Raw genomic sequence first — 13,279 nt, forward strand, 5'->3', positions numbered from 1 at the left:
TGTAGCATGACCGCGCAATTGTCATTCAAAGTGTGAGAGCGCTGAAAGCTGAAAATTGGCCTGGATGGGAAGGGTGTTTAAGTGCACAGAAGGCAAGTGGTTAAAGTGGGCAACGGCTAGTTAGATCTGAAAATACAGAAAATATTTTAGGTACGGTTATATACTTATCTAAAGGTATGAGTTATCAGGGTGTGTGTTAAGATTTTTAGCGGTCGCATGGAAAACTGTGGAAGAGGAATCCACGAGAGGGGAGATCTGTGAAAAGACTGGAAGACCTTAGAAGTCTCTTCTCCTTAGAGGAAATTGTCAAGTACAAATCAAGTGTTTTCTAAGTTGGAGGCAGTTGGTTAGTGAGTTAATGGAATGTTTACAGGCAAGCGCTAGGAAACCAGTTTTTTTTAACGTGTTCAACAGTACTTCTTAAATTGCAAAAGCAGGTTTAGCCAAGGCAAAAATACACTTACAACAGTAACTTCCTTTGCACATGATTGGATGATTGACATTTTAATACACCATCACTGTGGTATGAGAGACTTGTACTCCTTTATTAATTTTGTGCAAAAAAGTATGGGGGGAATTCAGGAAAGTTCAACCTTGGATAACTGAAGAGGAGTACTGAAGGCCGAAGGTGTGTGTGTGTGTGTGTGTGTGTGTGTGTATATATATATATATATATATATATATATATATATATATATATATATATATATCTATATCATCAGACCCTAGAACAAATGTGTGTTGCTTAACTCTGTTCCACAGAGCCAACTTTGGAATAGGTAAATGCAGACTGTGAGGGAACAGTTTAGGGTGTCTAGAAAATCGAACAGCTGGCGAATCCCCTGCATATGCGCCAACTGGGCCACTTGGCCACCAACTAGATGACCCAGTTCTAATGCATGGGTTGTCACTTTATGTATGAAACCTTTATTACAGGGCTGGACAAATCTCAGGAGCCAGGTAGCCAATGCGCCTTCAGAAATTAAGGCTGGCAACTAACTTTTTAGGGTAGTCATTAATGAAGTTGACTCCTAGAAACAAAATTCTGCTGGCTCCTTGATTGGATACTCTGGCTCCTGAATTCCATATAAATGTGTCCATCCTTGGTTTTTTACATTCTGGCATAGTTACAGGCTTCAGGTCCATTAGCCTATATAACTTGAGGAGACCAGAAATGAAAAGATGAATAGGCATTTATGATTATGCATACCAGGCTACTCCCTGTTTTCGATGAAAAGTAAATCCCCACAAAAGATAAAGATAGGGGTGAGTGACAAGCTTTAATAATACAGTAAAATGCACGATTTTATACAATAGATTTGTTGTGGTTTACTAAAACCATTTTGTTGCCAGAATTTTGCAAAAAGGAAAATATGGCATCTTGCCACTGCATGTACAGGGAGCTGCAGTTGCTCACCATGGTGAAAAGCTTGTAATTTTTATTTCTGTTTCAGGTAACCAAACTCAACCTGATAAGGCTGCAGGTATGAAAGACATAAACTCTGAGATTAAATTACGTTCCGAGCAGAATACAAAACTGGATAATCTGCAGTCAGAGAGGAATAAGCCTCCAGATGTAAAAGAATCTGATTCTTCACGGAAGCCTAGAGAAACGTACTGTTTAATGGGAACAGAGCTCCAGAACTCATTTGAGCAACCTCCTGATGGACATGAAGAATGTACTGTGGTAACCTCCTCAGAACACATATGCCCATCCAATGGTCTAAGAGATGGAGCTTCCTGTACGTGCCTTGAAGATCAAAAAGTGCCACTTTATTCTTGTATATCTCATAGCATGACTAAAAGAAACCAGGATGCGTGTGATTTTCAAGAAGGCCCTGTGTTGTGTGAAAAAGCTTTTGTTTGCAAAGAATCCGAGTGCTCTAAGTTAGGGAAAACCAACATTGCATCTCTACTTTCTACAAGCTCTGAAGAAGGTATGACTGTAAATGGTACTAGATCTAAACAAAATGTTTTAGATCATGCTGTGCGAGATGTGGCACAGTCAAAGGACGATTGTGTTCATCAATCGCTAGATTTGACTTGTACAGAAGGCCAACATAGAAAAGACAGTCTTTGTACACCTCTTTTAACTATACACTTGGTGGGAAAAGTGGAGACTGGTTTGGAAAATGTTCATTCACAAAATATCAGAGATGATACTTTGCTCTCAGAAAAATGTATTCCTCTTACAGAGATTTTGACCACACAACCAAATCTTCAAATTTCCATTGATGGGTTGAGTGCCAAATCATATAATACACAAGAAACTTTTTTACCCAACACAAGCGAATACTTCCATCTGCAAAGTTTTTCTGCAGATTGTCATGAAGATCTCAGCTGTGCCAATACCCTAGGGTACAAATTAGATGAATCTTCTTCACATTCTAGTTCCATTAATTTGATTCCAGAAAAAAGTACATGTGAGGCATCTTCTTGCAAACGCACTACAATTAACTTATTAGCAGATGACAACAAAACATCTGCTGTTCATTTTAGAGACTCTGATGCAAAAGAACCGGAAATAAAAGAACAAGTCTTTCAGGTGGGGGGAACTTTTTCAGGTGAAAAGGTCTTGATTACACAGCGAAGCCCTTTATTACATGATAGTATGACACAAGAGATGCATTGTACCATCCCACAAGATACTCCTGTTCCACATGTTTTAAATGGAGCCCAGTTGTCTGTCACCTGCTGCACTACACAAATGCCAGAACACCACAGCATTGTAACTAATCTTCCATGTGACCCTAATTCTGAGATGAGAACAAAAGATGACAAAAGTGACAGGCAGCAGCCTGAAAAGAACATCACATCTGAGGTTTCAGACTCTGAAAATCCTAATAAATTTGCTAAACTTGACAACGCTGTGGGTTCCAGTCATGGACAGTCACCCCAATGTTTAGCGATTAACAAATCCATCTTAAACTCTGATCATTTACAAGGAGTTCTTTGTCAAGCACCACCTTCAGAATGTCAACTAACGGCTGATAAGACTTGTCATTTAGAAACCACCCTGCAGAATGCCCTCATACCTTATGTGGATATCTGGAGCTTTTTAGAAAAGGCCAGGGAGCCTGATGTATTTTCTTTGGATAGTACTAACAATATGATCCTCAAAAAAGCAAGATCCCAGGCACTTCAGTTAAGAAACCATTTAGGTTGTGACAAAGAAAGTAGTCTACTGTATGTTAAGGACTGTAGTGTTCCTGATAGATTGCCTGGTAGAAAATATACAAAACATGCATTAGTGCATTCTTCTGGTCAGCTGGATTCTGTAAAAGCACTCCTTCTGAAATGCCCAGATAATAAATATAAGATCCCCAAAAGCCTGCTACATGGTCATTTTGCCTGGAGCCATAGGGTGGAAAAATCAGATACAAAGCTTGGTGTGAAGACAAAATGGATTTCCTCTTCTGCTAAAGAAGCTGTAAATACAAGGACTCTATCAGCTTCTCCTCCAGTAGGTAAAATCAAAAGTGCAGAGAAATCAAAATGCCATACACAGTTGAATAATTATTGTTTGCAAAAAATGGCGATTCCGACAAATCCTGCCTTGTCTAGTAGCCCTATTGTGCAGAGTATAATCTTACCAGCAGATAAATTGGTTTCTTCGTTGACTAACACTAAAATAGACCACACTCAGAGAATTAAACATGTTGCTTCTATAAAACCTATGGTAACTAGATCTAGGAGCAAGATTAATTACAAAGGGTCTTCTGAATGCTTGCATACAGTAAAGCCTGCTCAGCCCTCTTTCTGCTCACCCAAGCATCCAATAATGAAGATGCAATCTATCTTCGGTGAGCATAGGTCTCCATTTAATTTATTTAAAGATCAATCTGGGAAAGGATCTCCATCTGAAATAGCAGTTAAAACACTTAAACGGAAAAGAATATGTATCCAGACTGAAAAAACTCTACCTACTAATATTGGTAAGCAACCACTGCTATTACAAGATAATCAGCAGTTACCAAAAGACTGCCTTAGACAGCCTACATGTCAAATGGAAATTAAAGTTGTTAGAGCAGACAAAAGTTTTAAAAATTGTTCTTTGAAACTTGAACCTCAAAGCCTTACATGCACAATACAAGGAGCAAAAAGACCAAAGACTAGGCATGAAAATTTTGGTCAGCCTTCCAGTTCAGACTTGCAGGGTTCAATGGATACCGGTTCCCAAAAAACTCTTAATCTTCATCCTCCTTCACTAAGGCCTTGCAAAATTCAGAAAGTCCCAGATCTCCCCAGAAATAAGTATATGGCCGGTGACACATCTCTAAGAAGGCAGCCAAGCAGAAAGTGTAAGAGCAGTTTCATGCAGGAATACAATGTTCCAAATTCCAACATACAGATCTGCAAACTTTCTAAAGCTTTCCATACACATACCTGCAATATCCCTAACCATAGACTTCTACCTTCAAAGCATGCAGTTCCAAAAATTACTTTTAATACACTTAATGCAGACATCAATAAGAGGAATGTAGTTGCTTTAAACAAGTGCACTGCAGAGCAAGCATTGCTGCAGCAACTATCAGCTATTGCCAGTAGACTGACTGTACCATGCACGAGTTCCTCCAGTTCGAAGCCTTTGTCAAACACTGCAAAACTTGTTCCATTTAGAGGTGTTCAGCTGCAAGCTAGAAAATTGCTGAATGTTTTTTCCTGTGTAAATATGAAAATGAGCTCCCAAACAGCAGGAAGTGTGGGCTTTTCATCAAGTCGTGACCATCTTCTTTCGCAGTGTATGGATCTTTGTCCTGCTCATCTTACTAAGGTTTATCCTGAAGGTCTTGCTAGCAATTTTTCCTTGGATAACACCACGTTCCCTGTATCTTTTCATATGAAAATAGATCCAAGCTATTTATCAGACTTTATTAAGTTTAATCCTCCTGATTATATGTTTAAAAGCATACTACCTATAACTCAATCAGCACAGCGTTCTGAGTGGACTTTATCCTTCTTCCTTTCCCCACATTTCCCTGCTACCAGTGACAACATTCAGCTTTTCACTCGCTGGAACCCACATTTCAGGTGTTTAGGCAATTCTAAATTTGACTCCAGTTGCAGAGGTAAATCTGAAAGAAAGTCTGGATGCTCAATGCTTGGTCTTCATACAGTACTTGCACTTTCATCTCCTGGCTGTTACAGATTGTGGACCAGGAAAAGAAATCTGGGGAGTAGAATCCCCACCGTCCAGAAACTTTCTGTGACTCAGTTTGCACATGGGCTAAAGGGATTACCACCACAGTTTTCCTGGAAAAGAGAGTTCTCATCCTCTCTGGCTTTTTCACTTGGCCGTGTGATGTCTATGTGGAGTCACCATGGATTATCTGCTTTCTCCTCTGATTTTGCCACACCACACCCCCACTGCAGTTCATGGCAACCAAGCCAGAGCCTCGGCATCAGGTAACTAGCACAGTATTTTATACAAATTGAATATTTAAAGTGTTCATGTTTTTTTTCATTTTGTGAAACAAATGATTGCTAAAGTAGTGTTAAAGCGTTTGTTACCCCAACACTTCATATTCCTGATATGTGCCTGCTGTACCATGTACTTGTAAGAGAAAGCATCTTGTTTTCTTTGTATTGCTTCCTTTTATGTGAAATCTCTGGTGATCCTGCCAGTTCCTCTACTTTCCTATAAAAACTGACCACACTAAGCAGGAGAGCAAACACTGGTCAGTTCGCTATGCTGGGAACTCCGTATGCTCTTCAATGATTACTTGTGCTGATACGCCCCCGCTGCATAGCCATTCACTGTAAAGCTGCTGCTTCTCCTCCCCCTAGCTCCCAGAGGGAATGTGATCACTTATAAAAAGGGGAAAAATGGTATTTGTTTTTTTTAAATATCTGTACAAAAATGTTTTGCCTTTTTCATTTCTATTTTAAACTTCATGTTTTTTTTACAAGGTGCTTGTTTACAATCGCTTTAAGCATGGCAGCGTTTTTCCACAAGTTTGGTTGTATAGTGCACATAATGAGCTATCATGCTCCCAAATATTATACAGGTGCATCTCATAAAATTAGAATATCATCAAAAAGTTCATTTTATTTCAGTAATTCAATTCAAAAAGGGAAACTCCTATTTCTCTTTCGTTCATTGACTGACTCAGCTCCTGATCTTCTTAACCATTGGGTTATACTGCCCCCTACAGGAGTAGGACACTTGGCAGAAAAAAAAGTCTGGCTATGATTATGGGCAGTCCCAGGGGGTATGCTCCCTCTCCCTGCTATAGGCACTCAGTTTTTTTTCTGCCTAGTCAGGATATAAGGACCTAGATCCTTGCTGGGATCTCTGGTGCTGGCAATTTTTGCTTTTTAGAGGGGCTGTGGGGTGGCCGGGTCCACCACGCAGGGTGGGGGCAGGATGCTGTGCTAGCGATGGGGCGGGGGTTGTGTGCCACCGGCGATTGGGGCCATGACAGTGGAGCTCTCTGGGCGGTGATTTCGGCGATGGAATCCCCTGGTGCGGACTCCTGGATCTTTTCATTTCCTGAACCCCGTTCGAGCAGTGCAGATTCTCCTCCTGGTAGCTACGGTGCCTGGTTTCTGCGGGGTGGTGTGTCTGGTGGGGTTCTTCTCTCCCTTCTTACTGAAGATCGATTGGTGCTCTATGGCTGGCAACCGGGTGAGCTGCCAGAGCGATAGGGGTTGTCCCTTTTTAGCAGTGTCATTTCCCCCCCCCCCCCCCCCCCCCCGATGGCTCATGGAGTCTTTGGAGCACATTTCCCCACCTGATCCCCTCTCTGAGGCTGCGGGGTCCACCAGGTCCCATCCATCCATCGATGCACTGACGGAGTCCTTGGTGTCCCGGGTGGAGGTGGCTTTTGGGCGGCGGGCTGGCAAATAGTGCCCCGTCTCATCTGATCCTGAATCTGATTCAGCCGCCGCGGCCATGGGTCATCCTGCTGGGTCTGCGACCACGTGCCCTGAATAATCAGATAGTGAGGATTCCTCCACTTCTGCAACCGCATACGAAAAGGCGCTGGTGGATGCACTGATTGTAGGTGTGCATGAGACCTTAAAGATGGAGGGCGCAGCTGAAGCTGCGGCGGAGGCGCAGGTTCCCTTTGGCATTCACCAGCCATCCAGTGTAGAAAAGGTGTTCCCTTTGCCCTCCTATTTTGACAGAATTGTCACTACATAGTGGGGACGACCATATCGTCCCCTTGGGGTCGCTAGACGATACCCCTTTGAGGAGCCCATTCTTAAGAAGTGGACCCTCCAGTTTCCAGATTGAACAAGGCAACCATGATTCTGGTTGAAGAGTCCCCGACCGACAGGAAGGCAAAGGCTGTGGCCAGCAATATGTACAACCTGGCTGGTTCGGCACGGAGGCCGATAATCACCATTGCCCTAGTGTTGCAGACTCTTGACTGAATGGGCTAGGCTTTTAGGCAGTGACCTGAAGGGGGGAGTAGCTCCCCCCTGCCTTTGAGCTGGCGGACCAGCTGGTCCAGGGGCTGCAGTTTATATCTGTGATGTCCCTTTTTGAATGCGGCTCCCCTAGGGGCTCGGCTCTGTTTCGGCAGTAGTCCTTCGGCGTGTCTTTTGCCTCAAATGCTGATCTGCGGACCAGACTTCCTAAAAGGCCTTGACTGATCTTCCCTTTCAAGGAGATCACCTGTTTGGTGCTACCCTGGATAACATCATTAAAGGTCTCCCAGGGGGGGAAGAGTGCCTTTCTTCTGCAGGCTACTAAGGGTAGGACCCTCCTCCAGCTTTTTTTTTTTTTTTTTTCCCCTTGCCGTATCTGGGGTGGGGGGGGACGTCTACGCTGGTTCGCGGACCTGTGGACTTCACTGGTCCAAATCAGGTGGGTCCACAAGGTCATTCAGTCCAGCTACAAGATCGAGTTTCGTTCTTACCCTACAGTAAGGTTCTTCCTTCCAACATGCAACCATCCCCTGTCCCCTTACAGGCTCTTTTTGGGGCGGTGCAAAATCTTCTTCTTCTTTCTTCTTTCTTTTTTCTTTTTTTTTTTTTTTTCCTCTATCGTTAATGGATAGATGCAGCGCCATATTCTTCTTGACCATTGGGTTATGCTGCTCCCTACAGGAGTAGAACACTAGGCAGAAAAAATCTTTACCATGCCTATGGGGCAGTCCCTGCAAGCATACACCCACACACTCTGCTATAGGCTTCAGTTTGTTTCTGCCTAGTTTAGGAGTAGAACCCAGTTCCCAGCTGGGACTTCGGTCTTAGCTTGCTCTTTTTATTTTAAAGGGCACCATTGTTACAAATTACATTTTTTTTTTTTTTTTTTTTTTTTTTTTTTTTGCTAGTTATGTAGCTTTATAGCTAGAACTGCAATTAACAGCCGGACTGGGTTTCGGACTGGATATTCTAGATCCTTAAGGTCTCCCAGCCCGGCCAGTGAGCATGTGCAGGTTATAGTCCAGCGCTAGAAGACAGAGCCCCACTGGAAGGGGGCTGGCCCGCGAGTGAAACACCTCGCCGGGGACACACACGACCTTGTTCGGCCTGAGTCATAGCGTACCCCTTGGCTGTCGGCACCCCCACCCCGAGTGGAGAGGCAGTCTGTCTGACTCTGAAGTGGTGCCTACCTGATATCGTTGGTATGGTGACTTAAGTGTCTCCCCAAAACTCTGGCAGTCTCGGGGTGGATGTGGGCCCCTCCTTGGGAAAGTCCGACCTTCGGGTACCCCTCATTCCCCCTGGCTTCTTGGCAGGCACCAGGCTCCTCCAAGGCCTCACTCTTCACCAGTCCTAGAGGTCCCTACCTCCAGTCAGGGCCGATCCTAGGGTCACAGGCGCCTGGGTGCAGAAATTTTTCTGGCGCCCCCACGTGGGCGTAGTCATCTTACTAACTCCTCCCCTTTACAAATGTTTCTATGGCAATGGCTCAAACACAGAGATGCTCCCCTAAGACGTCTTCCTTACCGCGGGACACTCCCGCGATCTCTTAACAATAAACAAATTACAGTAAGAGAAGCAGAGTACTCTAATGGGAACTGGAGGGGGGTCTATCTAATGGACACAGAGAGGGCATCTGTTAGAGAGTCTGTTAGACAGAGCCCCCAAACAGGAGATGGTCAGAGACTGCAGACTTGATACAAGAGATCAATGCAGCCTCATCAGTGCCCACCAAATGCAGCCTCATCAGTGCCCACCAAATGCAGCCTACCAGTGCCCACCAAATGCAGCCTACCAGTGCCAACCAAATGCAGCCTACCAGTGCCCACCAAATGCAGCCTACCAGTGCCCACCAAATGCAGCCTACCAGTGCCCACCAAATGCAGCCTACCAGTGCCCACCAAATGCAGCCTTATCAGTGCCCACCAAATGCAGCCTTATCAGTGCCCACCAAATGCAGCCTTATCAGTGCCCACCAAATGCAGCCTTATCAGTGCCCACCAAATGCAGCCTACCAGTGCCCACCAAATGCAGCCTACCAGTGCCCACCAAATGCAGCCTACCAGTGCCCACCAAATGCAGCCTTATCAGTGCCCACCAAATGCAGCCTTATCAGTGCCCACCAAATGCAGCCTTATCAGTGCCCACCAAATGCAGCCTTATCAGTGCCCACCAAATGCAGCCTACCAGTGCCCACCAAATGCAGCCTACCAGTGCCCACCAAATGCAGCCTACCAGTGCCCACCAAATGCAGCCTACCAGTGCCCACCAAATGCAGCCTTATCAGTGCCCACCAAATGCAGCCTTATCAGTGCCCACCAAATGCAGCCTTATCAGTGCCCACCAAATGCAGCCTTATCAGTGCCTACCAAATGGCCATGGTACAGGGGGAGATGGTTAGAGGCTGTGGACATGGTACAGGGGTGAGATGGTTAGAGGCTGTGGACATGGTACAGGGGTGAGATGGTTAGAGGCTGTGGACATGGTACAGGGGGAGATGGTTAGAGGCTGTGGACATGGTACAGGGGGGAGATTGTTAGAGGCTGTGGACATGGTACAGGGGGGAGATGGTTAGAGGCTGCAGACATGGTACAGGGGGGGGGATGTCTGAGGCTGCGGACATGGTACAGGGGGGGGGGGGGAGATGTCTGAGGCTGTGGACATGGTACAGTGGGGGAGATGTCTGAGGCTGCGGGCATGGTACAGGGGGGAGATGTCTGAGGCTGCAGACATGGTACAGGGGGGAGATGTCTGAGGCTGCAGACATGGTACAGGGGTGAGATGTCTGAGGCTGCAGGCATGGTACAGTGGGGGAGATGTCTGAGGCTGCAGGCATGGTACAGTGGGGGAGATGTCTGAGGCTGCAGGCAAGGTACAGCGGGAGATGGTTAGAGGCTGTGGACATGGTACAGGGGGAGATGGTTAGAGGCTGTGGACATGGTACAGGGGGAGATGGTTAGAGGCTGCGGGCATGGTACAGGGGGGAGATATTTGAGGCTGCGGACATGGTACAGGGGGGGGGGGGGGAGATGTCTGAGGCTGCGGACATGGTACAGTGGGGGAGATGTCTGAGGCTGCGGGCATGGTACAGGGGGGGGAGATGTCTGAGGCTGCAGACATGGTACAGGGGGGGAGATGTCTGAGGCTGCGGACATGGTACAGGGGGGGAGATGTCTGAGGCTGCGGACATGGTACAGGGGGGAGATGTCTGAGGCTGCGGGCATGGTACAGGGGGGAGATGTCTGAGGCTGCGGGCATGGTACAGGGGGGAGATGTCTGAGGCTGTGGACATGGAACAGGGGGGAGATATCTGAGGCTGCGGACATGGTACAGGGGGGGGGAGATGTCTGAGGCTGCGGACATGGTACAGTGGGGGAGATGTCTGAGGCTGCGGGCATGGTACAGTGGGGGAGATGTCTGAGGCTGCGGGCATGGTACAGTGGGGGAGATGTCTGAGGCTGCGGGCATGGTACAGGGGGGAGATGTCTGAGGCTGCGGACATGGTACAGGGGGGAGATGTCTGAGGCTGCGGACATGGTACAGGGGGAGATGTCTGAGGCTGCGGACATGGTACAGGGGGGAGATATCTGAGGCTGCGGGCATTTTACAGGGGGGAGATGTCTGAGGCTGCGGGCATGGTACAGGGGGGAGATGTCTGAGGCTGTGGACATGGTACAGGGGGAGACATCTGAGGCTGCGGGCATGGTACAGGGGGAGACATCTGAGGCTGCGGGCATGGTACAGGGGGAGACGTCTGAGGCTGCGGGCATGGTACAGGGGGAGACGTCTGAGGCTGCGGGCATGGTACAGGGGGAGACGTCTGAGGCTGCGGGCATGGTACAGGGGGAGACGTCTGAGGCTGCGGGCATGGTACAGGGGGAGACGTCTGAGGCTGCGGACATGGTACAGTGGGGGAGATGTCTGAGGCTGCGGGCATGGTACAGTGGGGGGAGATGTCTGAGGCTGTGGGCATGGTACAGGGGGGTAGACGTCTGAGGCTGCGGACATGGTACAGGGGGAGACGTCTGAGGCTGCGGGCATGGTACAGGGGGAGACGTCTGAGGCTGCGGGCATGGTACAGGGGGAGACGTCTGAGGCTGCGGGCATGGTACAGGGGGAGACGTCTGAGGCTGCGGGCATGGTACAGGGGGAGACGTCTGAGGCTGCGGACATGGTACAGTGGGGGAGATGTCTGAGGCTGCGGGCATGGTACAGTGGGGGGAGATGTCTGAGGCTGCGGGCATGGTACAGGGGGGTAGACGTCTGAGGCTGCGGACATGGTACAGGGGGAGACGTCTGAGGCTGCGGACATGCTACAGGGGGAGGTGGTCAGAAGCTGTGGAGGGGTCTTACCTGGCCGTGATGAGAGGCACGCGCCATTGCTGGGCCACTGCAGTTTACTTTAGATTTAAAAATGGCGCCCCGCCGGCACCATTACATCACTGCTGACAGAGAGGACAGGAGGCGGGACTGCTGATTACTTAGCTGAGAGGAGACAGGACGGAGAGGAGGCGGGGCGGAGGCGGGACGAAGTTCTTAGCTGGGAGGAGGCGGGATGCAGAGAAGACATCCTCGGGTCTGAGAGGAGGCGGGGCGGAGGCGGGATGAAGTGCTTAGCTGGGAGGAGGCAGGATGGAGAGAAGACATCCTCGGTCTGAGAGGAGGCGGGGCGGAGGCGGGACGAACTGCTTAGCTGGGAGGAGGCGGGACGGAGGTCGAGCATAATTGTAATAATGCAGAGCTTGCTGATTACATTTTTTCTCTACCTCCGTCCCGTCTCCTCCCAGCTAAGCAATCCGTCCCGCCTCCTCTCAGACCCGAGAATGTCTTCTCTCCATCCCGCCTCCTCCCAGCTAAGCAACCAGTCCTGCTGCCTCCTCTCTGTCAGCTGTGTATTAACTTTTAGAACACCGGCACTGTCACTGGAGCTTCGGCGCCCCTCCTGCGCCTCAGCTCGCGGCGCCTGGGTGCGATGCACCCCGTGCACCCGCCTCGGACCGGCCCTGCCTCCAGTCAGTGGCTGTGTTTTTCCAATGTCCTTTAGGTACGCATGCCTTTTATTTGCACTTTTATTCCAGGGTTTTGTCATATTGCTCCTCCGAGGCGATCCCTGCTACCACCGTGGGATCTTGATTTGGTATTGTCTATTCTTGAAAAACCTAATCTCTGTCGCTCATTGACAGACGTAGTCCTCTTGATTAATATCAAATTGGGTTATGCTGCCCTCTACAGGAGTAGGACTAGGCAGAAGGAAAACGTTCTGGCCACACCTTAGGGGCAGTCCCAGAGGGTATATCCTCTTCCTGTCTGCTGCAGGAAATCAGTTTTTTTCTGTCTAGTTAGGAGTAAGGACCTAAGTTCCTTGCTGGGATCTTTGGTCCTGGCAAGATTTTTTAGAAAATTTTTTCTTTTTTTAGGCAGCTTTTGTCTCCAGTTGTTCCTGTGAAATCTTCAAGCAAATTATGCCGGATCTGGGCGACGGGCTGGATGTTGAGATCCAGTGGTCACCCCAGCCGGCCTACGAGCGCGCGCAGGCCATAGCTCCGCGCTGGGTCGGCCGCGACACATTCAAGTAAGTATGCTGGAGCCGGGCGACGGGCTGGATGTTGAGATCCAGTGGTCACCCCGGTTCAGCCTACGAGCGCGTGCAGACCATAGCTCCGCGCTGGGTCAGCCGCGACATAGTCCCATTGGATGGGGACTGACCCTGCGAGTTAAACGTCTCGCTTGGACGCCAAGAACCAGCAGAGTCACTGCGTCCGTATTTGTCGACAGCCCCCCACTTCGGTGGAGAGGGTACTGTGAAGAGAGGTGCCCGTCAGTTCCGGTATGGTGAGTAAAATGTTCCCCCTTCCCCCCCTGTGGGGTGTTTTTGGGATACGGGCCCCTCTGTGTATGGTCG

At 48.4% G+C, this 13,279-nt stretch overlaps 1 protein-coding gene across 1 annotated transcript in view; it reads left to right on the forward strand.

Annotated features, from left to right (window-relative positions):
* PRR14L (proline rich 14 like) overlaps positions 1-13,279 on the forward strand; it is a 78,167-nt gene that overhangs the window by 13,791 nt on the left and 51,097 nt on the right. The window contains exon 4 of the mRNA XM_082263281.1: positions 1,455-5,406. Coding sequence (XP_082119407.1) covers positions 1,455-5,406 — 3,952 coding nt within the window. The remainder of the gene's footprint in view (positions 1-1,454; positions 5,407-13,279) is intronic.

Source organism: Pelophylax lessonae (genome assembly GCF_965119305.1).
Source record: "Pelophylax lessonae genome assembly, chromosome: 1".
In the NCBI taxonomy this organism is placed as follows: domain Eukaryota; kingdom Metazoa; phylum Chordata; class Amphibia; order Anura; family Ranidae; genus Pelophylax; species Pelophylax lessonae.